The sequence below is a fragment of the Eurytemora carolleeae genome, unplaced genomic scaffold, assembly GCF_000591075.1.
Source record: "Eurytemora carolleeae unplaced genomic scaffold, Eaff_2.0 scaffold705, whole genome shotgun sequence".
NCBI lineage: Eukaryota > Metazoa > Arthropoda > Copepoda > Calanoida > Temoridae > Eurytemora > Eurytemora carolleeae.
Window position 1 is genome coordinate 108,843 of NW_019396596.1, and position 26,052 is coordinate 134,894.

At 33.6% G+C, this 26,052-nt stretch overlaps 3 protein-coding genes across 4 annotated transcripts in view; all 3 read left to right on the forward strand.

Annotated features, from left to right (window-relative positions):
• The window catches only part of LOC111706082 (cilia- and flagella-associated protein 43), a 29,178-nt gene extending 13,403 nt beyond the window's left edge, over nucleotides 1-15,775 (forward strand). For both annotated transcript variants that reach the window (XM_023478844.1, XM_023478845.1), the window contains 18 exons: nucleotides 253-523; nucleotides 1,131-1,180; nucleotides 1,786-1,869; nucleotides 2,616-2,808; nucleotides 4,019-4,146; nucleotides 4,739-4,860; nucleotides 4,980-5,142; nucleotides 6,135-6,257; nucleotides 7,099-7,246; nucleotides 7,447-7,611; nucleotides 8,427-8,509; nucleotides 10,149-10,273; nucleotides 11,664-11,789; nucleotides 12,664-12,697; nucleotides 13,079-13,180; nucleotides 13,328-13,397; nucleotides 14,288-14,412; nucleotides 15,247-15,775. In XM_023478844.1, coding sequence (XP_023334612.1) covers nucleotides 253-523; nucleotides 1,131-1,180; nucleotides 1,786-1,869; nucleotides 2,616-2,808; nucleotides 4,019-4,146; nucleotides 4,739-4,860; nucleotides 4,980-5,142; nucleotides 6,135-6,257; nucleotides 7,099-7,246; nucleotides 7,447-7,611; nucleotides 8,427-8,509; nucleotides 10,149-10,273; nucleotides 11,664-11,789; nucleotides 12,664-12,697; nucleotides 13,079-13,180; nucleotides 13,328-13,397; nucleotides 14,288-14,412; nucleotides 15,247-15,733 — 2,599 coding nt within the window. In that variant the 3' untranslated portion in view covers nucleotides 15,734-15,775. The remainder of the gene's footprint in view (nucleotides 1-252; nucleotides 524-1,130; nucleotides 1,181-1,785; nucleotides 1,870-2,615; nucleotides 2,809-4,018; nucleotides 4,147-4,738; nucleotides 4,861-4,979; nucleotides 5,143-6,134; nucleotides 6,258-7,098; nucleotides 7,247-7,446; nucleotides 7,612-8,426; nucleotides 8,510-10,148; nucleotides 10,274-11,663; nucleotides 11,790-12,663; nucleotides 12,698-13,078; nucleotides 13,181-13,327; nucleotides 13,398-14,287; nucleotides 14,413-15,246) is intronic.
• Nucleotides 15,776-19,177: 3,402 nt separating this feature from the next.
• The window catches only part of LOC111706080 (innexin shaking-B), a 34,877-nt gene continuing 28,002 nt past the window's right edge, over nucleotides 19,178-26,052 (forward strand). Inside the window, exon 1 of the mRNA XM_023478840.1 lies at nucleotides 19,178-19,326. The gene's annotated coding sequence lies outside the window, so the exon portion shown is untranslated. The remainder of the gene's footprint in view (nucleotides 19,327-26,052) is intronic.
• Nucleotides 24,238-25,689, forward strand: LOC111706076 (cerebellar degeneration-related antigen 1-like). Its single transcript, XM_023478834.1, has 2 exons — nucleotides 24,238-24,316; nucleotides 25,373-25,689. The coding sequence occupies exons 1-2, from the start codon at nucleotides 24,238-24,240 to the stop codon at nucleotides 25,687-25,689; spliced, it is 396 nt and encodes a 131-aa protein (XP_023334602.1).

A 26,052-nucleotide genomic window follows, 5' to 3' on the forward strand; every position in this document is an offset into this window, starting at 1 on the left:
TCAAAACCCAACATCTCTGCAACTGGAAAGTGTAAAACTATGATATTTCAAACTCAAATTATTTGATCTACCAATATTCACAGTTTGAAATATCTAAGGTCTACGACATTTGGTTGCAAAGTTATAACGATAGACGAATTCTAGATTGTGGCAAGGACTCAATTCCTTTCTTCAATTGTTCAATCTGGATTTATGTTTATAACTTTTAGGATTTGACTTATGTTGAATATTTAAAATAAATCAATGTTTAAGGTTGGATCGAAGAGAGTTTGAGTTGGATATAGAGGAGCAGAATAGAAGAGTAGAAGAAGGTAAGGAGAAGGTGTCAGATCTCATGATGGAACTGAAGGCTTGGAACCTGGCCAGGGCTGAGTGTGCACTTAGAGTAAAAAGACAGGTTTGGAGTAACCTAGAGACTCCGGGCAAGTATCTCAAGGGTGTCAACAGTCGGAGAAAAGTTCCAAATTTTCCTCTACCTAAACCGAGCCCGGAGCAAGAAATCATGTTGGAGAACACAATTAGAGTAAGAAAATCTAAAGATATAATCTTTCTATAATATTTGACCCAAAATGCATCAATTTATCCTTGCATCGTAACATTTATCTAAGCTAGTTTATACTAAAATATTTCTGAAAATACTCTTGACTTTTTATCTGTTCCATAAAAGAAATGTGTTTTTAATCCCTATATATTAACAACCTGATGGTTTAAACTTTTGATATTTCAAGCTTTGTATATTTTATCTTGCTAAATTTATTGTTTGAAATATCAAAGGTCTACGATAACATCAGATTCCACAAATATAAGGATTAGAAAATTAGAGTTTGAGGCAATTTCCAGGTTTCCTAAGGAGTTTTTGTAGATCGTTAATTTAAACAAATATTTCGACTATATTTCTTTTTTTGGCAAAAATACTAGTTTCAACATTCAGAAAAAAAGAAGAAAAAAACATTATTTATTCGCTTTGATAGAAAACAAACGTTTACATACACAGACAAAATGTAAGATAAGATAAAAAATGTCAATGATATTGTAAATAGTGAAAGAATAAAAATAAAATAAATGAAAAATATAATGTTTATATATATATATATTATATATAATGTGGAAATAAAATTTTACGATCCTAGGAACGGCAGCTGGAGATATCTATAGGGAAGGAAACTCAGGATATACGCAGGAACATATATTCAATTGATTCATTCATTTATTCATTATTCTTTTATTCATTTATTGATTCATTTATCAATTATTCGTTTATTTACTCATTCAATCATTCATTTATTCATTATTCGTTTATTCATTTATTGATTCACCTATTCATTTTTCATTAATTTAGTCATTCATTCATTCACTCATTCATCCTTTCATTCACCTATTCATTATTCTTTCATCCTTATATTTATCTTTTTATCTATTTATTCATCCAAATTTTTATCTATTCATAAACCCTTTCTTACATTATTATTATTAATATTATATATTTAACGCATAAATTATAATTATTCATCATATATGTAGTATTCAAAAAATCCGAATTTTAATTCGTCAATGTTAGATTTATTTATTTATTCTTTAATTCATTCATTAATTCATTTATTAACCCATGAATTTATGAATTCATTCATTTATTAATCTTCTTTTTTACTGGTTTATTCATATTTTTCGATTATCTACTTATTCAATGCATTTCAAATTTCAATTTCTGATCTCTAAACCGAATATTTTCAGAATATATCATTTTAATGAATTAGTTTGAATAATTGTTGACTGTTCTGTGTCTAGTAATCCTTCTACACGACCTGATCATACTCCACTCCAACCCTCTCCTAGTCCTGGCAGTCCTAGAGGGACATCTCCTTACCCAAGGTAAAGTACACGACCTGATCATACTCCAGTCCAACCCTCTCCTAGTCCTGGTAGTCCTAGAGGAACATCTCCTTACCCAAGGTAAAGTACACAACCTGGTCATACTCCAGTCCATACCTCTCCTAGTCCTGTTAGTCCTAGAGGAACATCTCCTTTCCCAAGGTAAAGTACACGACCTGTTGATATTACAGTCCAACCCTCTCATAGTCCTGGTATTCCTGGAGGAACATCTCCTTACCCAAGGTAAAGTACACGACCTGATCATACTACAAGTCCAACACTCTCCTAGTCCTGGTAGTGATAGAGGAACATCTCCTTACCCTAGGTAAAGAACATAAAGAGTTCCCGAGCATAGACATATTTAGAAATCCATTATAAGGATTATTAGGATGCTATTATTATAATTGTACACTAAGATGTTATACAGAAAGATACATAAGTGAAAAAAATAAAAATAATTTGACCATTTTGTAACATCAACAATTGTATCCAGAGTCCAAATTTAAAGAATTTAAGCCGCGGCTCAAATATTGTTGGTTTCACTGAAAATTGTATTAAATTTTTCAAGATTTAAGCCAGCGCTCAATTGAAACCGGTTTTTGGGGGATTTGAGACGCGGCTTAAATTCATCAAATTCGGACACAGTTAAACCTAATTTTAGTCTCTTAAACCCAGGTCACCCTTTATTGGGAGACCCTCTGTACATAAATGGATTATTCTTGTAATTCTTGTACAATTTTCCTTAGGAAAGTAGGATCTCCTCGAGGATTAAAAACAAGCCTGGAGATTATTGGAAAGGATGAAACTGAAGGATTTAATAAATACGAACTATTGGGGAGCAGGAGTTATCTTTATATAAACATTGACACTGCTCTTCTTATTCCACAAATAGAGATTACAACGCAGAAACAAACTCATCAACAGATTATTCTACTTCAGGTAAATACATTTTAATTTTTTTTTTCGTTAATAAACTAAATCATCGCCACAATCTAATAGCTTATTTTCTTGCAAGTTTGTAACCTGTTGGACCATTGATATTTTTAACTGAGACTATTTGATGATAAAATTTAAATTTACGCTGATTTTCCTGTTTGTATTGGGATATTCTTTCAAACTGTATTTTTTAACTTTAATAATTTATTTTAATTGAATTTTACAATATTTTTAAATTTCAATATGATATCGGATGGAAACATTTTGAGACTTCTATATTTCTTGTTTTTCATTCTTTCTTCTTGATCGCCCATTCCTCGTCCATCCTTCAATCATACTTTGGCTAATTTTGAAAATAAAAATAAATGATTTTTTTGGACGTTTTCTGCAGCTAGCCAAATTGCAGAGGCAGAACTATTTTTTGGAGCCCTGTATTCTATATTTTGAGAGTGGCAAGGTTACTCTCTCCCTTGTTTTTAAATTTTGCTTCAGTCATGTTACTGAGTCAGCTCTTGCATTCCTAGCTATAACACACTTTCAATAAAACACCCATCTCTACTGTCAAGAGATTTCCCTTCCACTTTTTTCTGTTCAACTTATTTTTTCTTCTTGCTTCTTGTTTCTTGTTTTTTACACTTTAAGGCCTTTCCAAATAGTTCTTTTAACATTGAGTTGTGGAGCAGGTAGGAGAGAGATAAGGAGGTTTGTAGGAAGAAGTTAGGGGAATTAAGGAATTTACCCATAACTGCACCCCTTATGCAAAATAGGGAGTTGTGATCCCTGAAAGCTCTCTTGAGAGGTATCTTCCATGGCAGTCCAGTCCTCACATCTGGTCAAGTAAAAAACCGGTATCGTTGTGCATGGCTTGTATTCCCACGAGGGGTTAAACTCCTCTTTCAGTGCACCAAGCTGAAGATGAAGTTTTGTTTTAATCTATGCTTCCAGCTTCCCCTGTAGGATACAAGATGCATAACTAAACTCGGCGCTTTTCCAGCTGTAATTCTGGGACTACATAGTAGGTCTTTTCTGCTTGAGAGAAAGCAGGCAACTGCTTTCAAACTGTATATTATATTGTAAATATACATAAAGTTAAAACAGGTATTGAGAAATCTCAAACAAACTTATAAAAAATACAGACTGTCAGGTCAGAATATACATTTTGATAAAAATATTATGATAATAGATATAAATAATACATTTAGTGATCATTTAGGATGTTGTTAGGAAGCTGAAAAAATTCTTTAATGAGAAATTTGATGAATTATTTGAAGAAAAAGAAGAAACCTTAGAACAGATGAACCAGCTCAACCAGCGTCTTAGAGCTCTACTCTCAGAACTCAGGTACAGTGATAGTCGTCTTTGTTGTTACTTTTTAATTTGGAACTGATAAATCTCTGCAGGTATGTTGTCTCGATACATTAGTTTTAAAAACTTCCATTACAAATTCGAAATTAAACAGTTTTATTAAACTATTTTATATTTATGATTGGATTTGATATACCTGGGTGAAATGAAAAGCAAGAGAATCTAAAGGAACTTTCGTTGCCATTTTAAGAGACTCTTTATAAAGGGGCATATACCCCGTTTCATCTCAGTACTTTTAAATCTTCAATCCGATCAATAATATGGAAAATAAAGCCGTTTTTCAGCTGGAAAAAAGTTTAATTCTGACCTCCATTGTTTCTGAAGCAAGAAATGCGGAAGTCACTTTTGTTCAGAGACCACAAATGAAGATTTTAAGGGTACCGTTGTGAATCGATAATCCCTATATCTTTGCGACCTGATGGTGTAAACCTTTGATATTTCAACTTAGATAATTTGATCTAACAGAATTCCTAGCTTGAAATATCAAAGGTCTACAACATTGGGTTCCAAAGATACAGGGACTAGAAAATCAGAGTTTGTGGCAAATTCCTTCATAAATTTTATTTAGAGTTGATGAGGAGATACTAGACCAAGGTTGGGATGAGGGAGAACAACCTGAGACAAGATTACCCCAGGAGGACGGAGAGCAGGATAATGAGGACCAGGAGAGCGGACGGAACAGCTCCACAGGTTTGAAACTTTAGAAGAACGTTTTCATTCGCATAATATCATTAATTCTTCTTGTCCAACTTTTCTCGAACTTAAATCGTAAGATTGCAAACGTCTAAAAGTTTATTTGCCTTTTTTAGGAAAAGATTTTCTAAAAAAGAAGCAAGCTCTGACATTTCTGGATAGTATCGGAGAAGAAGGATCCGTTCTACCTCAACCTCTCTTTATGAAGAATAAACTCCCAGCTGAGTTTACAGATGAAGAGGTCGCTGCAGCTGAATCCCATCTTGCTGAAATACACAGGTTTAGTTAGATCAACATCAGCTGAATCCCATCTTCCAGAAATAAACAGGTTTAGTTTGATCACTAGCAGCTGAATCCCATCTTCCAGAAATAAACAGGTTTAGTTTGATCACTAGCGGCTGAATCCCATCTTCCTGAAATAAACAGGTTTAGTTAGATCACTAGCGGCTGAATCCCATCTTCCAGAGATAAAGAGGTTTAGTTAGATCACTAGCGGCTGAATCCCATCTTCCAGAGATAAAGAGGTTTAGTTAGATCACTAGCGGCTGAATCCCATCTTCCAGAAATAAAGAGGTTTAGTTAGATCACTAGCAGCTGAATCCCATCTTCCAGAAATAAACAGGTTTAGTTAGACTAACATCAGCTGAATCCCATCTTCCAGAAATAAACAGGTTTAGTTTGATCACTAGCGGCTGAATCCCATCTTTCAGAAATAAACAGGTTTAGTTAGATCACTAGCGGCTGAATCGCATCTTCCAGAATTAACAGGTTTAGTTAGATCACTAGCGGCTTAATCCCATCTTTTAAAAATATACAGGTTAGGTTAGATTAATTGTAATAGGTAAGGTTAGATAACTAGGAGGTGAAAATGTGACACATGTCGTTAAATTTTCCACCATAGCAACATTTCCTACTGTTCTTAAACAGGTTTATGATCTGCTGTTGAACATCAAGCTTTAATATTGATTGAAAAGATCATTATAAACAGTCTTCGGAAATAGATCGAAATCTATCTCTCTACGCTTGCTTTAAAGATTTATATTTCACAGTAAAAATGCTCAAATGTCAAATTGACTTTTAAACTTGGGCACGAGTTTAACACATTCCTTCTATTCAAAAGTTTCAGGCTCCATTTTTCTTTTTGATAAGGTTTGCTCTATTTTTTAGAAAGTGTATGTAATACATATGTTAATATTAAAAGAAAAAATAAGGCTCAACGTTTTTAATTTATAAATTGAATTAGTAAAAATACTGAAAAATTATTTTGTAAGAATGGGAGCAAAGTTTCTACTCCGGAGAAGAGAACTTGAAGGAGAGAAAGGATTGCTCCAGAACTCTATCTCTGAACTGGCAGACAAAATAGACACCAAGATTGAGAAACTGTTCTGGTTGAGGTCAGTAAAAATAATTTTTATTTTAGTTTAAAATCATGCTTGTTTGTTAAACTAAAGAATTGATTACTCGCCACAACCTCTAATAATGTTTCGAACTTTAACTTTTTGATCTACCAGTATTCATAGTTTTTAATATAACTGATCTACAAGTTGAAAAAACATAAGATTAGAAAAGAATTTGTGACAAGTAATTTATGTTTTACCTGCTGCTTATTCTATATATTTTTGGTTTAAACCAATGAGTTTTTAAAACTCTGAATTTCAAACATGAATTCAAATAAAAACAAGAATAAGTCCTGCTAAATAATAATGCATAAAAACATATTTCTTCAGATTGGTATAATGTTTAGTATCTAACACCTCCTAATTAAAAATATTATACTATCCGATTAACAACGGTACCCATATCTATCTGAGTAACAATGAGTAAGATATCATCGTTTCTATCTTTGTTGAATTCTGATAGTTTCTTTCATTGTCTTTGCAGCACGCTAAACCCAAAATTGAAAATAATCAAAGTTTCATTGTAAATCGGACATGCTTTTTTAAAAAGTATGTAGGGGCATTTATAATTACTTTTACAGCCTCTTTTCAGTTTTCCCACAAATATTAAAGATTTACGTCTGGAACATATCAGGATAAATATCGAGAAATGTATCCTTAAAGATTTACGTCTGGAACATATCAGGATAAATATCGAGAAATGTATCCTTAAAGATTTACGTCTGAAACAAATCAGGATAAATATCGAGAAATGTATCCTTAAAGATTTACTTTTGTAACATATCAGAATAAATGTCGAGAAATGTATCCTTAAAGATTTACGTCTGGAACATATCAGGATAAATATCGAGAAATGTATCCTCTGTGAGGAATTGAAGATCCTGAACCTGAACCGAGCACTCAGTATGAGAGACAAGCTAGGACGGGAGCAGGAGGTTCTCAAGAACAAGTTTGAGGAAAATGAGATTATCTTCCTTGAGGCCAAGGTAGAAACTAAGAAGATATGTGCTAGCAAGAGATATTTCCTCAAAAAAATATAAATCTTTACATTACATTTTAAAATCAAACTTAGGTTGTATACCACACATTTTAAGCGCTGAATTTGTTTTCTTGGTATTTTCAACATTTCCATATTTTTTAGAAAAATTATAATCACATCTGCTAATCTAACAAAGTACTATACTAGGAGAATGTTGCTAAAGGAGTAGATGATATAGCAAGGATGGAGCAGGAGTACAAGGATCTACAGGAGAAAGATAAACTCTTGGATAGAAACTTCAGAAAAGAGTTTCCGGGTCTAGGTTTTCATCAGCTCGACTCATTATATAAACTATTCAAGAAGAGACCCAAGGTATAAGAACTAGAGACCCACGGTATAAGAACTGGAGACCCAAGGTATAAGAACTAGAGACCCACGGTATAAGAACTAGAGACCCACGGTATCAGAACTAGAGACCCAAGGTATAAGAACTAGAGACCTACGGTATAAGAACTAGAAACCCAAGGTATAAGAACTAGAAACCCACGGTATAAGAACTAGAGACCCACGGTATAAGAACTAGAGACCCAAGGTATAAGAACTAGAGACCCATGTATAAGAACTAGAGACCTACGGTATAAGAACTAGAAACCCAAGGTATAAGAACTAGAGACCCACGGTATAAGAACTAGAGACCCAAAGTATAAGAGCTAGAGACCCCGGTATAAGAACTAGAGACATACGGTATAAGAACTAGAAACCCAAGGTATAAGAACTAGAGACCCATGGTATAAGAACTAGAGACCCACGGTATAAGAACTAGAGACCCACGGTATGAGAACTAGAAACCCAAGGTATAAAAACTAGAGACCCAAGGTATAAGAACTAGAGACCCAGGGTATAAGAACTAGAGACCCAAGGTATAAGAACTAGAGACCCAAAAAAACTTTAAACCACATACAGACAAAGATAGAATTGTATACCAATGTATTGTATATTGTACATATTCTGAATTGTAACAATGTATCGACATTGTATCCAAGTATTGTTTATGTTTACACAACACAATACACATAGACGTAAATGGTGACAAATATATATAGTTTAATTTTGTCATTTATCCTAACTAAATCCAGGAAAGGTTTGGTGATTGTATCTCCTATTCTATCCTATTCTCTAATCTGTAGGCTATAAATCATCTTGAGAAAACTGCGGATATTTGGGGAGCAAAGAATCAGGATTCAAGACGAGAATCAAAATCTTCTCTAAGGTAATTCAACAAGAAGACATATTATGGAACCCTTACTGCAGGGTTTAAGGGACTGTAAACTTAATTTCGAGTGAACCTCTTTTCATAGATTGGCATGTCGGATTCATTACATTACCCAATAAAGCTTGGTCAGATCAAGAATTACTGAGATATCCATGATTTCTCTTTGAACATTTGATATTCTTCCATAGTGGGTTCTCTAGAAAAGTTAATTGCATATTTTTAAACACTTTTGAAGCTAAACAAACAACGATATCTTCCACATTATGGATCAGATAAAAGGGTACATTCATGAATAAGGCATGGCGCTCTTTAATTTGAGACCACTTAAAGTTACGACAGTCCCTCTAATCAACCGATTGTGTATGAGTGGGTAGGCCGCAAATGTTTACAAAATGAAATGTTGTTGTGTTGGCTAAACCCCTGACATATTAGAAGTATTTTTGGTTGGTTTTCTAGCCGTATTTAATTGTCAAATCCAATATTAGCAATGTCGAATGTCGATCTTAAATATATTGAAAAAGAAATCAAATATTTAATCAATCCCAGCCATTATCCAGTTTCTTCCGCGTAAACCTAAACTAAACTAAATTTAAAATGTAAGGCGCAATATTTGTGTCAAATATCTAACATTATGAATCCCATTACAAGTTTGTTCTAAGAGTGTTGAGATGAATCTTAATATTTAGCTCAGGGTCTAGTGCTGAGCACGTGGTAGAATTAAAAGTATAAACTCATGCTTTTCTCCGGATCTAATGTTAAACAGGAGGTTTTAAGGTTTTGATCGACAAAATTTTTATCTCCGAGTCTAGTGAAGGACTGATTGAATTATAATGTGTTTTCTCTGGGTCTTATGTTGAGTAGATACTGAATCCTATATTTAGCTCTGGGTCTAATGTTGAGTAGGTACTGAATCCTATATTTAGCTCTGGGTCTAATGTTGAGTAGATACTAAATCCTATATTTAGCTCTGGGTCTTATGTTGAGTAGATACTGAATCCTATATTTAGGTCTGGGTCTAATGTTGAGTAGGTACTGAATCCTATATTTAGCTCTGGGTCTAATCTTGAGTAGGTACTGAATCCTATATTTAGCTCTGGGTCTAATTTTGAGTAGATACTGAATCCTATATTTAGCTCTGGATCTAATGTTGAGTAGATACTGAATCCTATATTTAGCTCTGGATCTAATGTTGAGTAGATACTGAATCCTATATTTAGCTCTGGATCTAATGTTAAGTAGTTACTGAATCCTATATTTAGCTCTGGATCTAATGTTGAGTAGGTACTGAATCCTATATTTAGCTCTGAGTCTAATGTTAAGTAGATACTGAATTCTATATTTAGCTCTGGGTCTAATGTTAAGTGGATACTGAATCCTATATTTAGCTCTGAGTCTAATGTTAAGTAGTTACTGAATTCTATATTTAGCTCTGGGTCTAATCTTGAGTAGATACTGAATCCTATATTTAGCTCTGGATCTAATGTTGAGTAGGTACTGCATCCTATATTTAGCTCTGGATCTAATGTTGAGTAGGTACTGAATCCTATATTTAGCTCTGGATCTAATGTTGAGTAGGTACTGAATCCTATATTTAGCTCTGAGTCTAATGTTAAGTGATACTAAATTTTATATTTAGCTCTGGGTCGCGAAGAGGAGGGAAAAACTTGAAAGCTAAGACGATTGAATCAGCTCTGGCGAGAATGAGTAATATGTTTATGGGAACCTTGACCGTAAAAGGACCTAAAGCTTCCACTGCTCTAGGTGATATAAAAAGTGTTTTAAACATTTGCACTGCATTTCCAACCATCAAACCTGATCTATCCCAAAAGCAGGATAAACTTTTTTATTTTGATCAGACATACTTCTAATAGAGTTAGGTGTCGGGTGTTGGAAATACAGAGTAATTAGATTAACTTGTTTTTAAATAATATGAATAACTTAACAACAAGTATGATTCAATTCCCAATAATTAAGTTTGAATAAAATAACTGAAGACTTGTCTCAATTTCTAATTTCTAATTTAATCCAGAAGAATCCATGATTTGAAATAATACATCAGATGACAGAGTTATGAGGATCAGAAAATTTTAGCTTGAGAAAAGCAATCAGAGCTGAGAACTCTTGTATTGTGGATATCGAGATCAATGCTTGAGCTCGATTTTTTGTTAATCTGCAGATTAATTTAATCTTTATCCATTATCCCGCATGGCAATCTTACCTAGTCAGGGGTTGAAGGTAACTGTGATCATGGGAGGATTAACTAAAATGAAGATTTATAGTTTTTTTTCTGGATCCTCAAATTAAAAGTGCTCACAGTGAATATCGAGATAAAGCGATCGGGATTATAAGTATCCAAAACAAAAGTTCACAGCTCTTTTAGTTTTGTTTGAATATTTCCTTCAAATATAAAAACTGTGAACTTAGAGGTTATCGGAGTATCGGAGTATCGGATTATCGGAGTATCGGAGTATCGGAGTATCGGAGTATCGGAGTACCCAAAACATTTTAATATGCATAAATTAATTTCTTATTCCTCCATGATATCCTAGGATGCAAGATGCAAGTATAAATTAGTTATTGAGAAGCATGCTGTCACAGATTTAATCAATAAAACCAATATTATTGTGAAAACTTTGTGTATATTTCGGGCTTCAACACAAACAATGACCAGCGTATCATTAATATTTAAGATCAGAAAATGGTTTGCCTGAAAAAGGAATTGAGATTTTGCCACACACTCTGATTTTCTAATCCCAATATCTTTGCTTTCTGTCGTTATAGACCTTAAATATTTTAAACTTTATATTTTCTGTTTGACAAAATAGTCTTTAGTTTGAAAAATATAAAAGGTTTTGCACCATCAGAAAATTTGAGTTTGTGGTAAAAACTGAATTCCTTTAAATTTTGGATCATTTTAGATAAAAGTGATTTAAATAAAATCAGTTAATCGAACAATGCTTCAAAAAAAAATTATCTAATTTTTTCAATTAAATTTTTTTATATATTTGTAATTTTTTCATTAAAGATAAATGTGCTTGAGTTTGTAAATAAAATTACTTAGAGGATGATTTGTAATTAAACTTTATGGAATATCATTTTTATTTTTATCTTTGTGAATTGTGCAGGTTTTCATTCCGTTTTGTTTTTCCAGGTTTATCCTTGGAGGAGCTGGATCGTGAGACTAACTGTCCTGAAACCGTTGATAAAGTATCCTGGGCCAACCTTTGCAAACTCAGGAGGGAGAAAATAGAGTTAGAGGAGATAATCAGGGTTCTAGGTTAGATATTAGGGTTCTAGATTAGTTAATCAGGGTTCTAGGTTAGATAATCAGGATTCTAGATTAGTTAATCAAGGTTCTAGATTAGTTAATCAAGGTTCTAGGTTCGATAATCAGGGTTCTAGGTTAGATATTAGGGTTCTAGGTTAGATAATCAGGGTTCTAGGCTAGATAATCTGGGTTCTAGATAAGATAATGAGGGTTCTAGGTTAGACAATTACATATCTAGGTTAGATAATCAGGGTTCTAGGTTAGATAATCAGGGTTCTAGGTTAGATAATCAGGGTTCTAGGTTAGATAATCAGGGTTCTAGGTTAGATAATCAGGGTTCTAGGTTAGGTAATCAGGGTTCTAGGTTAGATAATCAGGGTTCTAGGTTAGTTAATAAGGGTTCTATGTTGGTTAATCTAGGTTATATGTTAGAAAATCAGGGTTCTAGATTAGATAATGAGGGTTCTAGGTTAGATAATCAGGGTTCTAGGTTAGTTAATCAGGGTTCTAGGTAAGATAATCAGGGTTCTAGGTTAGTTAATCAGGGTTCTAGGTAAGATAATCAGGGTTCTAGGTTAGATAATCAGGGTTCTAGGTTAGATATTAGGGTTCTAGGTTAGGTAATTAGGGTTCTAGGTTAGATAACCAGGGTTCTAGGTTAGATAATCAGGGTTCTAGGTTATATAATCAAGGTTCAAGGCTAGATAACCTTGGTTCAAGATTAGGTAAACAGGTTTCTAGGCTAGATAATCTTGGTTCAAGATTAGGTTATCAGGGTTCTAGGTTAGATATTCGGGGTGAAAACATTAAGAAAGTTGTTATTACAAAGGAACTAATACAGATTCAATGATTAAATAATTATACCTTATTGTTTTCTGTTCAGAGAAGGACATGATGGATGCCGAACTCATAATCAGGAAAGTTTATTATATTGATATTTTTATAAACATAATATTATTTAATTTACTTAGAATAGATTTAAAGTTCCTTTTCCCCACCCAACCCTGGACAATTTGAGATTTCGGGAAAAATAAAGGAATTGATTGATTGATTGATTGATTGCCCAAATATAATACCAAAGAATTAAAATCTATCAATTTAAAGTCAGGCTTTTTCATTTTCTCTAACATAAGGAGAAAAATAAATCAAATGAAAGTTTTTTTAAATCATGAGATTGATCAATATTTTATACAAGATCTTTACATTGACACTCCCTATAACAAACATTTTTATTTTTACTTCCGCAACTTTAATTGCTTGTTATTGAATATGAAATTCTTGAATAATTTGAACTGCAGGCAAAGAAGAGAAACCTATGACAGGGTTGAGAAGGTTCGAAATCAGTTCCTCAAGGATATTGAAGACTTTCAGAAACATAAAATAGACTTTATCAATAATAGGTTAGTTCTTGACTTGTACAATCCACTTTTTAAAAATAATTTTTTAATCTTCTTTAATCATCCATTTGTGTTGAATCATGAATATAGGATCAGGCAGACAGCTAGGTTCAGAGAAAATATATGCTTTCAGATTTAAATATATTTTAGAGATATTCAGCTCCTACTGAGACAAGGTCAGATTGAGATTTGTCAGGACAGCATGGAACCTTCTAACAAGGAATCATTCATAGATAAACCATCCATAGATAGACTAATTATAGATCAACCAGTCATAGATAAACCAGCCATAGATAGACTAATTATAGATCAACCAGTCATAGATAAACGATCCATAGATAAACCACCCATAGATAGACTAGTCATAGATAAACCAGCCATAGATAGACTAGTCATAGATCAACCAGCCATAGATAGACTAGTCATAGATCAACCAGTCATAGATAGACTGGTCAGAGATCAACTAGCCATATATCAACCAGCCATTGATAGACTTGTCATAGATCAACCAGTCATAGATAGACTAGTCATAGACCAACCAGTCATAGATCAACCAGTCATAGATCAACCAGCCATAGATAAACCATCCATAGATAGACTAGTCATAGATCAACCAGCCATAGATAAACCAGTCATAGATAGACTAGTCATAGATCAACCAACCATAGATAAACCAGCCATAGATAGACTAATCATAGATCAACCAGCCATAGATAAACCATCAATAGATAGACTAGTCATAGATCAACCAGTCATAGATAAACCAGCCATAGATAGACTAATCATAGATCAACCAGCCATAGATAAACCAGCCATAGAATAGTCGTAGATCAACCAGCCATAGATCAACCAGCCATAGATGAACCAGTCAGAGATGGACCAGACATAGATATACCAGACATAGATATACCAGTCATAGGGGCCTGTTCCCTAGATAGTGCTAAGAACTGACTAAGCATTGTTTCCTGCAAAAATTCAAAATTAAACATTTCTTTCCTCTCCAGCTTTGTACATTTATCTCGTTAATATATAATCTTTGATGAACATCCTCAAGTTTATTTGATCCTGGAACAGTTTATTTGTCGTTTTCAATGAATGGTATAATCACAGGATTGTGTGATAATCACGGACTCCGTGATCTCCAGATTAAACGAGGATATCACAAGACTTGGGGAGTCTAAACTCCAGGCTATGCAGGAGAGTAAAGAGTACAGGAGTGGGAGTCTTCATCTCAGGTTAGGGTCAGGAGATTGTTCGGACTCATTTCTAGTTCTTAACCCTTTCCCTACTGGGGGGGGGGGGGGGGGGGTTATGGTTCTAGTAATCTCCCATACGCCTGGCTTTTTATGCTGGACTTCTTTTCAATGCCAAACGATATCTCTCAACTACAAGTCCACACATTGAATTTTAACATGTTGTACATTTTGAATTTGCAAATTTTAAGTTTTTTGTTTGCACCAACGTTGATCAATTTTTGTCAATATTTGTTCAAGGGAATTAAGTCTTTCCGTTAGATCAAATAATCTAATTTTGAAATATCAATTATTTGCACCACCAGAAGAAAAGGATTGATAAAAATAAACCAGAGATCTTGTATTAACCAGTATAATCTACCTTCTAGTGTAAGGTTCTGCTGAAAACATTGGTTTAGCTTATCCCGTGTTTGAAAATATTTTCAAATTCAAAACTTTTAAAAGATTCAAACTTTTTCTCATTTAGGAATATCGGTGTCTATCAACGCTGTCACTAAGCATCTTGAATTAGATATTTTGATTTCTAAAACTTAAAGGGACCGTTCACGTAATTTCAATTATTGACTCTTCATTTGAAAGTGGCATTTTAGATTTACAACGAAACCCTTTAAATCTTTGTTTGATTAAGTTTTCGAAAAAATCGTTATTCAGATGGAGATGGTTGCGTCGCTGTACCGTTGTGAATCGGTTATACCAATCTTTAAATGGAGGGTCACTTAATTTTACGCGCACAATCCCTTTAAACTTAAACTGATAACATCCCATCAAAATGTCAACGGTTAAAAAGAATAAACAAAGAATAATATTTTGTTGCAGGTGGGAGTCAGATAGATTACAGATGCAGAAAACTGATCTAGATGAGAAGTGGAGAGAGATCCAGGAAACCAAACTCTCAAAAGAAAACTCCCAAAGAGTTTTGGTTGAAACCAACCAAACCAGCCGGAGCCAGGAGTTCTCTGCTCTGGACAGAGTAAACAAACAGAAGGAAGCTTCACATTTTAAACGTCTGGAGGAGTTAAACACCGTCCTGGACTCTATACAGGAGATGAGAGATGAGAAGGAGAAGGAGAACAAGAACCTGAAGCAGGAGCTGGAACAGTTGAAAGAGGAGGTTCAGAGTCAGGAGAAGGATCTGGAGGATCTTATTCAACATGAAGAGGAGGAGAGGAAGAAGGTTCGAATGCTAAGAGTGATGAAGAAGAATAAGTTAAAGGAACAACTAAAAGATCAAACAGACCTGATGAATGCATTGCAGGTCCAGGTTCAAACCTTCGTTACAAAAACATTCCCAACTTTAAAATAATCTGTTCTCTTTTCAACTAAATAAATATTTCAATTGAATTTACGAATAAAACTTGTGATTAATAATGTATCGTAGTTGAAGTGCACTATGCCTGTATTCTTATTTAAAATTCGGTGATGGGGATGGACCAAACCTCTTTAGAGAAAAAAGTAGATGTTAGTTCCACATTTTATTCAAAACATATTTCGGTCTAGGTTGACCCTCGTCAGTTCTTGAGATTGATCACTATCTATATTAAAAAATAGTTAACAATTTAATAAATTGTTTTTAAACTGTATACCTTACCGTGACCGCATGGATTAAAAAAATATTTTTAAAACGTATGTCTTGAGACTCAGCCAGCCCTTGAATTCCATTTTTATTAGATTAATTCTGTGGTTTAATGAACAGTAATAAAATTTCAACGGGTTGTTTCCGGGGAGTCGTCTCTATTTCTCCTAGTTCTAATAAAAAACGTATTTTACAGTGGAACCCAAAATACTGTTGAAAAGGAAGACGAATGATAGGCTTAGGTTATCAGGCACCTCAGCCCCTTTAGTAAAAGTAAATTCAACCTATATGAAGCATAAAGTCTGACCGCGTCAACCTTGTTGCTCCGGTTAGTCTTGTCCATAGAGCTTTGTACAGTACAAACTGGGACCGGAAAGGTTAACCCGGGTCGGAAATTCAAATGTACTACGACTTCGCGTGTTATGTTTTAAATAATAAACATGAAACACAGCAATTAAATTTATCTACAGTGAATCCCAGATATATGAATACATATAAATAGTTGTTTATAATGTCGTATTACATATTTAAGATCAAATGCCACGGAAATATGAGTTTAATATAGCCCTGAAATATGAATGCAATTTGATATATTAATAATAAACTCATTTTTCCGCGGCATTTGATCTTAAATATATAATAGGACATTATAAAAAAATCTTGCTATGTATTCATATATCTGGGATTCACTGTATGATTTTACTACTGAAACTATTTGCTTCAGAACAACATCAAAAGGGATTGCTTAAATATCGTCTTTATATTCCACAGTTCGATGTGAGATATCTAGCTCCATTATAAATGTAGAAGAGAAGAAGGTAGACTTGAATGAATGGATATATATGTTTGATTTCATGGTTGGATACTTGAACCTGTATCCAGTATAACTATATATAGACATGACACCCTAAACACAAACTTTAGACAATATAAAATATTACCTACTGAAACCCTACCAACACATTTTTTAGATTTAAGAAAGTATTTTACAAAATTATTTATTCTTTATAGGAGGGCCGGAGTTCTTTATTTACAAAAAATAGAATTAGGATATTTTCGATCGAAGCTTCTAGATTGTTGGCTTAAACCCATACCCAACTGATTTTAAAAGATTCTGGCGTTGTTGCTGAACCTACAAAAGGTTCCCTCAAAATTACTTTTTTTGATATTATGGAACAAAAACTGAGTTCGGAGAAATGATCTTATAATTTAATTTACCTCATTCTATAGAAATATTCTTTGAAATTATTTGGAGAGAAAATTAAAATATCATTTAAAGACCCTTGGATTTTAGACCGTACAACTTTTACAAATTTTTCTGTTCTTATTGGTGGATTTCCGTAATTTTATTAGAATTGGAGTTTTTTTAAATATTTTTTATTTAGACCTTTGAGATTGTGTTAAAAAAATTTGGTCCGATTTGTTCAACCGTTTCACTTTTATAGGATACAAACAAACAGAGAAACCAAATCTATCAATATCTGTATCTGAATCCTGCAATTTTCCTTGAGGAAACTGACCTTGTACCTGGAGTTTTTGCTCTGAACAAGACAAGCCCAATCCTAGACATAAGAAGAGAACATTTCAATCTTCACACCACCAAACCTTGGCGGAGAATATCAAACCAGTCAAACAAGGTCAAAACTAGATGTCAAATAGGGGGGGGGGGGAAGGAGTAAAAACTAAAATTCTAATTTTTTTAAAAATAAAAACTAGTCTTTGCTAAATTCCACAACTGACACATGAAGTAGGTATGTAATCATTTAATTTCAATGTTTTTTAAACACTAATTGCAAAACAAAATACGAAAATTAAAAATTTTAAAACTTAAAACAATTCTTTCTTTTTATTTTCAAAAAAATGTATTTTTGATGTTTATTTTTTGTTTTGTTTGTTCATGCATTAAAAAAAATCAACAACTATTTCTAAGTATAGTTTGGCTGTTTGATTTTCTTGGACCCGAGTGGCCAACATTTTTTTTTGTGTGACCTGACATGATCCCATGGGGAGGGTTACACTTGGATTTTTTTTTAAAATTTGTGTAGTGATTCATTTCGGAATTCATAGAAAGGAGGAAAATCTGCGGAAAAGTTTTTATTGTTAAATAGAGCTAAGTACAAAGAGAAAATGTTCGATTGCAATTAAAGTATAGCGCTAGAAAAAAAGGCGAAGTTCCATAAATTCCTCATTGTATATAGACAAATATTAGAGAACATGTAAAACAACACACACACTATAAAATTAGTATCAGGTCTGTGAGTAATCTGAAGGATAAAAGTAGTATCAGGTCTGTGAGTAATCTGAAGGATAAAAGAAGTATCAGGTCTGTGAGTAATCTGAAGGATAAAAGAAGTATCAGGTCTGTGAGTAATCTGAAGGATAAAAGAAGTATCAGGTCTGTGAGTGAAGGATAAAATAAGTATCAGGTCTGTGAGTAATCTGAAGGATAAAAGAAGTATCAGGTCTGTGAGTAACTAAAGGATAAAAGAAGTATCAGGTCTGTGAATAATCTGAAGGATAAAAGAAGTATCAGGTCTGTGAGTAATCTGTAGGATAAAAGTGGATTAGATTGAAACTTATAGACAAGCAGTCAAGTCCGGTAACAGCTAATATAAATGATTCCAACTTTTTGTTAAGTATTTTGGTGGAAAAAGTTGGGAACTAGTATTCCCTAGTTTTCTAGTACTCTTCTACTCAGAATCTAGTTCAAGTTCATGGACTAGGATTAAGCAGAGTTGGAGAGATTTGACGAAAGATTACGGTTAACTAATTGGGGGAAAGGAGAATACCTTTGTAATAGAGTACACTCTATAGTAAATCTCAGAACTCACCGAAATTGAATATTTTAAGAACAAAAATTCTTTAACGAAACTTAGAATTAACAAAAAATGTATATTGGTTGTAATTGTAAAGCATTGTAAAAATTTCAATCTCGTTAAGTATTGATAGATGTTAATAAGGAGATAAGTTTTTATATATATTATGTTCTTCTGAATCTAAAGGAATATTATGCATGAGAAAGAAAGTGATATTAACCATGCATCGTATTCTAGCGCGGTAAAGGTATAAGTTGACCGGGTCGATACGGTGTGTATGTCCTGTGCGTGTACACAGGTGTAAGGACAGGTGGCCTGGAGAGGACAGCCTCTGAGGCCAGTCAGGCAGTGTCTGGGCCTGTGCAAGGAAAGGCAGTTCCCGCAGTGTTAGGCTCCGTGAATAGAAGTGTGAGATCTGGTGAGAGTTGAGAATGTGAACCGAGAGAGCAAACTCTCCGAATTCTCCGTGGTTCTCAATATATCTGGAGAAACCAACTCTACTCCCAGGTTAAACTTTACTCTCACTCCGTCCCGGGGTTTGAAATGAAACAAAAACTGCATATTCGTCCGTCTCATGTGTTGTTAGACTCTAGAGATCGAAGAACAAGGAAACTGAATACTTTCCGTCTAATCATTACAGGCCCAACTCCAGATCTTTAGGAAAACACTTGTAAATTAAATTCTAGCTGAGCTCCTTAATTACTTAATTGATTAGCAAATTAATGAATCATCTCATCACAACTTCGTGAAACAGGTTTCCAGTTCTCCACACAAATAACGTTAACTGAGTGAAAACAGTTTGACAAATAAAAACAAACATTAAAATACATTCTTTAACAAAATATTTTTTACTGTCGCGCGAGCTTTCTGTATCACAGGCATTAAACTAGAACACAATATAGCATTTAAACTCTTGGTTTAAAATTTCTTCACTCAACAGTAAACAGATTTATTCTACATAAATAACACGGATAATCTTATAGAACTCTTTACGTTAATCCGCTCATTTATTTTCAGTTCTAATTTACGCCGAGTAAAAATAACCATTTGGTCTAAGTCCCTGTAGTCTCAATAAAGGAAAAGGTTAAGGATATATTCCCCTGCGTTTTATCCATGCTTGAACCCCATAACAGAATTTTAATCAGAATCAACTTTATAAATATATTTTCACAAATAGGAAAGGTAAATACAGCAAAGGTTTAGGTAGGAGGGAGGATAGTGGATTAACGGGATAAAAAAGTTTAGGAACCGATAGAACAGAAGAGGATTGAACGGATAGAAAAGGAAAGGGGGAAATGTGTACGAAAAGGAATGAAAGGTTAGGATAGGAACAAATAGTAATAGACAGGGAAGGATTGGAACGGATATAAAAAGGACAAGGGAGGATGGGAACTGACAGGGNGAACTGACAGGAAATGGGAGGATTGGAACGGAAAGGGATGGGAGAGGATAAGAACGGATAGAATCTGAAAGGGGAGGATTGGAGAGTACAGGAAAGGAAAGGACAGGTGATGATTCAAATGGACAGTGGAGGATTGGTTAGGTTAGGACATCGAAGTGTTTGAAAGGATAAGAAAGAATAAGGGAAAAGCAGGGTAAAAATTAAACTGATAGAAAAGGATAGGTATAGGAATGGGATCTTTTTTAAAGGTTAGGTACGAAAGTAAAGGAAGAGGAGGATTAAAACGAAAAAATGAGGATTGGAACAGAAAGATTATATTGAATGAATAGGAATGTAAGTATTAGAACAGATATAAAATGAAAGGGAAAGATTAGATTGAAAGAATAGGAATGAAAGGATTGGAACGGATAAAATAGGACAAAAGAGGATTAAACGGACAGTACAAGAAAGGATAGCGGAGGTTTGGAACTAACATGAAAAAATAGAGGACGATTAGAACGAATAGGAAATGATAGGGGAAATAAGAACGAATATAAAATGGGAGGAGAGGATAAAAGCGGACTGAAAAGGAAAGGGTAGGATTTGAACGGATAGGAAAGGCCAGGGGGAGGGGGATTGGAATGGAGAGGAGGGGAACGGGAGGAAGTAAATGGGAGGAGGGAAATAGAAACGGACAGGAAAGAGAAGGGAGGATTGGAACGGATAGGAAAGGTTAGGTGGAGGATTGTAACGGGTTGAAAGGGAAAGGGGTAACAGAACGGATAGGGGAGGATTAGAACAAGTAGGAAATTGTAGGAGATAATAAAATCGGAGAATAAAAGGGAAGGAGATCATTATAATGAATAGGAAAGAGTTAAAGATGATAAGACTTGATAAGAATAGCGTAGTTGAGAAAATTAGAAGAGAAAGGAAAAATGGAAGAGTTGACTAGGGGGTAAAATTTAAAAAGAAGGGACAAGAGAAGAAGAGTGCGTAAGAAAAGTCAGTGGTTGGGAAAGGTTAAAATTAAACAAGAATAATGAAAGATCTGAAATAAAATGAAAAATTATGATTACGAAAGAAAATGAAAACATTAATTGTAAATTCGAAAATTTTTTAGAATCTATTATCTAATTCTCAATTAAAGTAGAGCAGTGAAAAATATTCGAAAAAAAGGATGTGAAAAGAATGAAAAAAGATGAAAAAAGCATGTTTAAAAGATTTATAAAGAAGCATGATGCAATCCTGGATTAAAAAGAAAACTGACCAATTGACAAGTTTACAATGTGGGGAAAATGTTGAAAACAAACCTAAGCATAAATGTCTTGAAGAAGCTTAAAATCCGTTCTAAATAGATTCCTAAAATTCATTTAGCATTTTTCACAGACAAGGCGTGCTGGGCGCTCTCTGCCCAGTCTTTAGTTCACGGAGAAGTCTGAGATTTAATTAAGTTTAATTAGGTCCAACACATCCTTATTTTATACAGTTTTACTCGGATACTAAACCGGAAACTAGGGATTTCTATTCCTTAGAAAATTATAATTATCAAATGTAAAATTTTTTTCTCTTGTTCCATTCCTTGCATAATCGGGAACTAGCTTTAGTAAAAAGAGCATAGGCCAAAGCACACTTTTCTGTTTGTTGCTTTGTTGGTTGAATTTTGACTCCGTTTCCTTAGAAATTGATCCTAAACATGTAAACATCCTCTCATAGCTTAATCTGTTACACTACCCATTCGGGTGCAAGCTGTAGCAAAGGCCCAAGGACAATTTCCTATTTTGTAATTATATGAAATAAAATTATGTTTGATAAAAATCGGTTTTTAAACTTTGGATGAATCTATATTGAAAACTAACATGTTCGCTTATATCGACAGCAACTATTTCTTAAAAATATTCATGCTTTAGTTTAATTTTCAACATTTCTAGGAATTTTAGTTAGTTGAGGAATTGTAAAAAAAAATGTTAAAATTAACTGAATTTTAGCAGAAAACAAATATATGAGAGGTTTTCAGCGCGTAACGGAACATTTAAAATACGTAATTCCTGTCCACAATCCTGTCCACAATCCTGTCCACAATCCTGTCCACAATCCTGTCCACAATCCTGTCCACAATCCTGTCCACAATCCTGTCCACAATCCTGACCACAATCCTGTCCACAATCCTGTCCACAATTGTCTGAAAAAAAAACTTAATTGGTTTAAGTGTGGATTAAAGAAAATTTTCTGAAGAAAAGATGTAGGATAATCTTTTCAGAAAAAGGTATAAAATATAAGCTGTAATATTAGATTCTTTTTAGTAATAACTATAATGATAGTAACTTAGCTTGCAGTACCCCTATATCAAAAAAATATAAAAATGTCAAATGCCAAATGATAAAAACTCTAGAAATGATCAAAAAAGTGTATAAAAAATATATGGTTAGGAAAACTATTTAATTTTTTTTAAATATCATACAGTTTGAACCAGAACTTGACAATTTTTTAATGATTTCTATACTATTTTATCTGCACCTACATCTCAGTGATTGTAAAATAAATAAATTGCCATGAAATATATGTAAACAGTTTTGAATAGCTCCATATAATTATTCAATTAGAAGACTAAATATCTGCAGCATTCCATTATCAGCAGGTTTAGATAACGTCATTTTATAAATTATTTTGATGTCTCCAAAGTTCTGGGTTGAACTGTAAAATATTGATTTGAAAAGAAACACTTTGAAGTTTCAAGTATACCTAAACATGTGCTTTAACTTATTTCCTTAAATATTGATGAGTGTCCTAGAATACGGAATGTTGATGTTCAAGATACTAAACATTAGTACGTAAATAGACTTGTTGATATATACCTTTAATCTGATAAATAGATTGAGGGATGATAAGACAAGATTTAGGATAAATATTCACTAATACCAGGGGGATACAGTTCAGGGTATATGTCTGGGTTCTCCTCATAGCTTGGTACTACCAGCAAACCAGGGGGATACAGATCAGGGTATATATCTGGGTTATCCTCATAGCTTGGTACTTCCAGCAAACCAGGGGGATACAGATCAGGGTATATATCTGGGTTATCCTCATAGCTTGGTACTACCAGCAAACCAGGGGGATACAGATCAGGGTATATATCTGGATTCTCCTCATAGCTTGGTACTACAAGCAAACCCAATGTACAAGATTTTACAATTAAACCTGTAATAATCACCCCTGGATAATCTATGGGTTTAGAAACATAAATTTTCAAAGTAAATTTAATGAAAATTCAAGGAATGCCTGCACCGTCCCTAAATGTCCGGGTATTAACATTTTCAAACTAATCTAAAATTAAATAGAAAACACTCCAGGTGAAAACATGAAAAAGTCTTTAAGATCTATGGGGGAGGGGGGGGGGCTGTGTCAAACAGCAGTTGAAAATTAAACAACGGATTCCCAAACTCCTGAAAAAGCACTTCTTAAAATATTTTCAAATATGATTATTTTTAAAGCTCCTATAAATCATATTTTCGAAAATATACGCAGTCGGACTTTTTTTCTATTAACACTGATGTGAAGGACATCACGATATATTAAAGGAAAAAAGAAAAGAAATGGGAGCTTCGATAAGGTTAAAGAAATTAGTAAGAAGTTGGTTACTCAGGGAAACTTGTTTCTACTTCTCTGTGTTCTTTTTGCACACAGAGATTTAATCCTTGTCCTCGAACCAACATTATTTCCTGGGTTTAAATATTTGAAGAAAAAGCAGGGATGTGATGATACCGCAATATTAAACTGAATTTATAGTTTCAAGAATAACATTATATGCATAATATTCAGTTAGAAAGGTTTACACATGGAGAATACAGGATTCGGCTTTATACAGAAGAATATCATGATAACAGGCAGTTTTCATAGAGCATGCATAGACTAGTATGAAGAGAATTAATATTAGGATGGAGAGAATTTATGTAAGGATGGAGAAAATGTAAGTATGGGTAGAGAAAATGTAAGGTAGGATGGAGAAAATGTATGGTAGGATGGAGGTAATGTATGGTAGGATGGAGATAATGTATGGTAGGATTGAGATAATGTATGGTAGGATTGAGATAATGTATGGTAGGATGGAGATAATGTATGGTAGGATGGAGATAATGTATAGTAGGATGGAGAAAATGTATGGTAGGAAGTAAAAGTATGAAAACAATCTCTGCTAAGAGTGGACCAGGGACCAGTTTATCTTACCAAACCTACAAGTTCCAACATTCTCTTATTCCGCCTGAACAAGATATTCAACTAGGGTTATTCAAATTTATCTTTATTTACAAATATTATATTAGGGATGTTCCAATTTCTTTACAGTCACTTTAATCAAAACTCATAATGCGATTTTTAATCAGTTGAACATTTTCCAATAAAATGTTTAAGGGTGCATTTTTCTCAATATTCCTAATTTTTAAAATCGGTATTACTATATGGTCGAAGTATGCTTTAACAAATTCATCCCCCCCCCCCGACCCCTTTCCTCTCTTTTACATTCCCCCAAGGCTAGAGTATTGAAATTCATCTCTAACTTTGTTTTGCAAAATTGAGTTTATCTACATTCAATATGTTCTGGCAGATCAACATTTCTTCTTCCTTATTCATGTCATTTTTCAAAATCAAAAGAAAGATATCACTTTCATGTTTAATGCTAGGCAAGAATATAAATCAAGTTTTTCTTTTAAAATATCAATCCTCCTAAATATGACGAACTAACCCTTTACAGACCGGAAAACAGAAAAGTGTACATCCAGAAATGGGGGAATACAAATTACCAAATGGGGGAATGGATGTTTTTGGAATTGAGGGAGTGAATATTCCCGGAGTAGAGACAGTGAATATTCCCGGAATTGGGAAGTGAATATTCCCGGAGTTGGGAGATTAATATTCCTAGAAATTGGGGAATGAATATTCCCGGAAATGGGGGAATGCGTATTGACAAAGTTTTTATGGGCTCAATAAACTTCCACAATAAACAAACAATGCATATTCAAATTAACACAATTTCTTTGGTCCTTTAAACAAATATTATTTCGGACCAACCAGGAGATAGAAGATATCTGAGATCTAGAAGATCTAGAAGATCTAGAAGATCTAGAAGATCTAGGAGATCTAGAAGATCTAGAAGATCAAAGAAGATCTAAAATTATCTAGAAGATATAGAAGATCTAGAAGATCTAGAAAATCTAGAAGATCTAGAAGATATGGGAGATATAGAAGATCTAGGAGATCTAAAAGATCTAGAAGATCTAGGAGATCTAAAAGATCTAGAAAATCTAGAAGTTCTAGAAGATATAGATCATAAAATAAATATAGAAGATCTCGAAGATCTAGAAGATCTCGGTGAACTAGAAGATTTGGGAGATCTAGAAGATCTTAAAGATCTAGAATATCTAGAAGATCTAGAAGATCTAGAAGATCTAGAAGATCTAGAAGATCTAGAAGATCTAGGAGATATAGAAGCTCAATGAGAACTTTAAGATATAGATGATCTTTGAGACCTAGAAGATCTTGAATTTCTAGAAGATTTAAGAGATCTTTTAGATTTAGGAGATCTAGAAGGTTTAAAATGTTCTAGGAGATCTGGGGGATCTAGGAGATAAAATATCTGTGTTTATCTAAGTAAACTCCTACTTTAATAATTCAATTACTTAAATATGAAAAGTATTACATAAACCTAAATTGAAAACCAAGTTTACAATGTTGATCATGAAGTTCAATATTAAACTTGCCAACTTCTCCAATTTAGGTAAAAGCTGAGAGGAGAAAATTATGGAGGAAACTACACACAGAGTTAACCATGATATCATACTCTATACAATACTGAGATATTA

Bases quoted from the DNA above. Each gene is read 5' to 3' on its own strand.
- LOC111706076 (XM_023478834.1), top strand. From the start codon at position 24,238: ATGGAGATAATGTATGGTAGGATTGAGATAATGTATGGTAGGATTGAG. The intron at 24,317-25,372 runs GTAGGATGGAGA...AAAATTATCTAG, and splicing joins TAGGATGGAGATAATGTATG to AAGATATAGAAGATCTAGAA.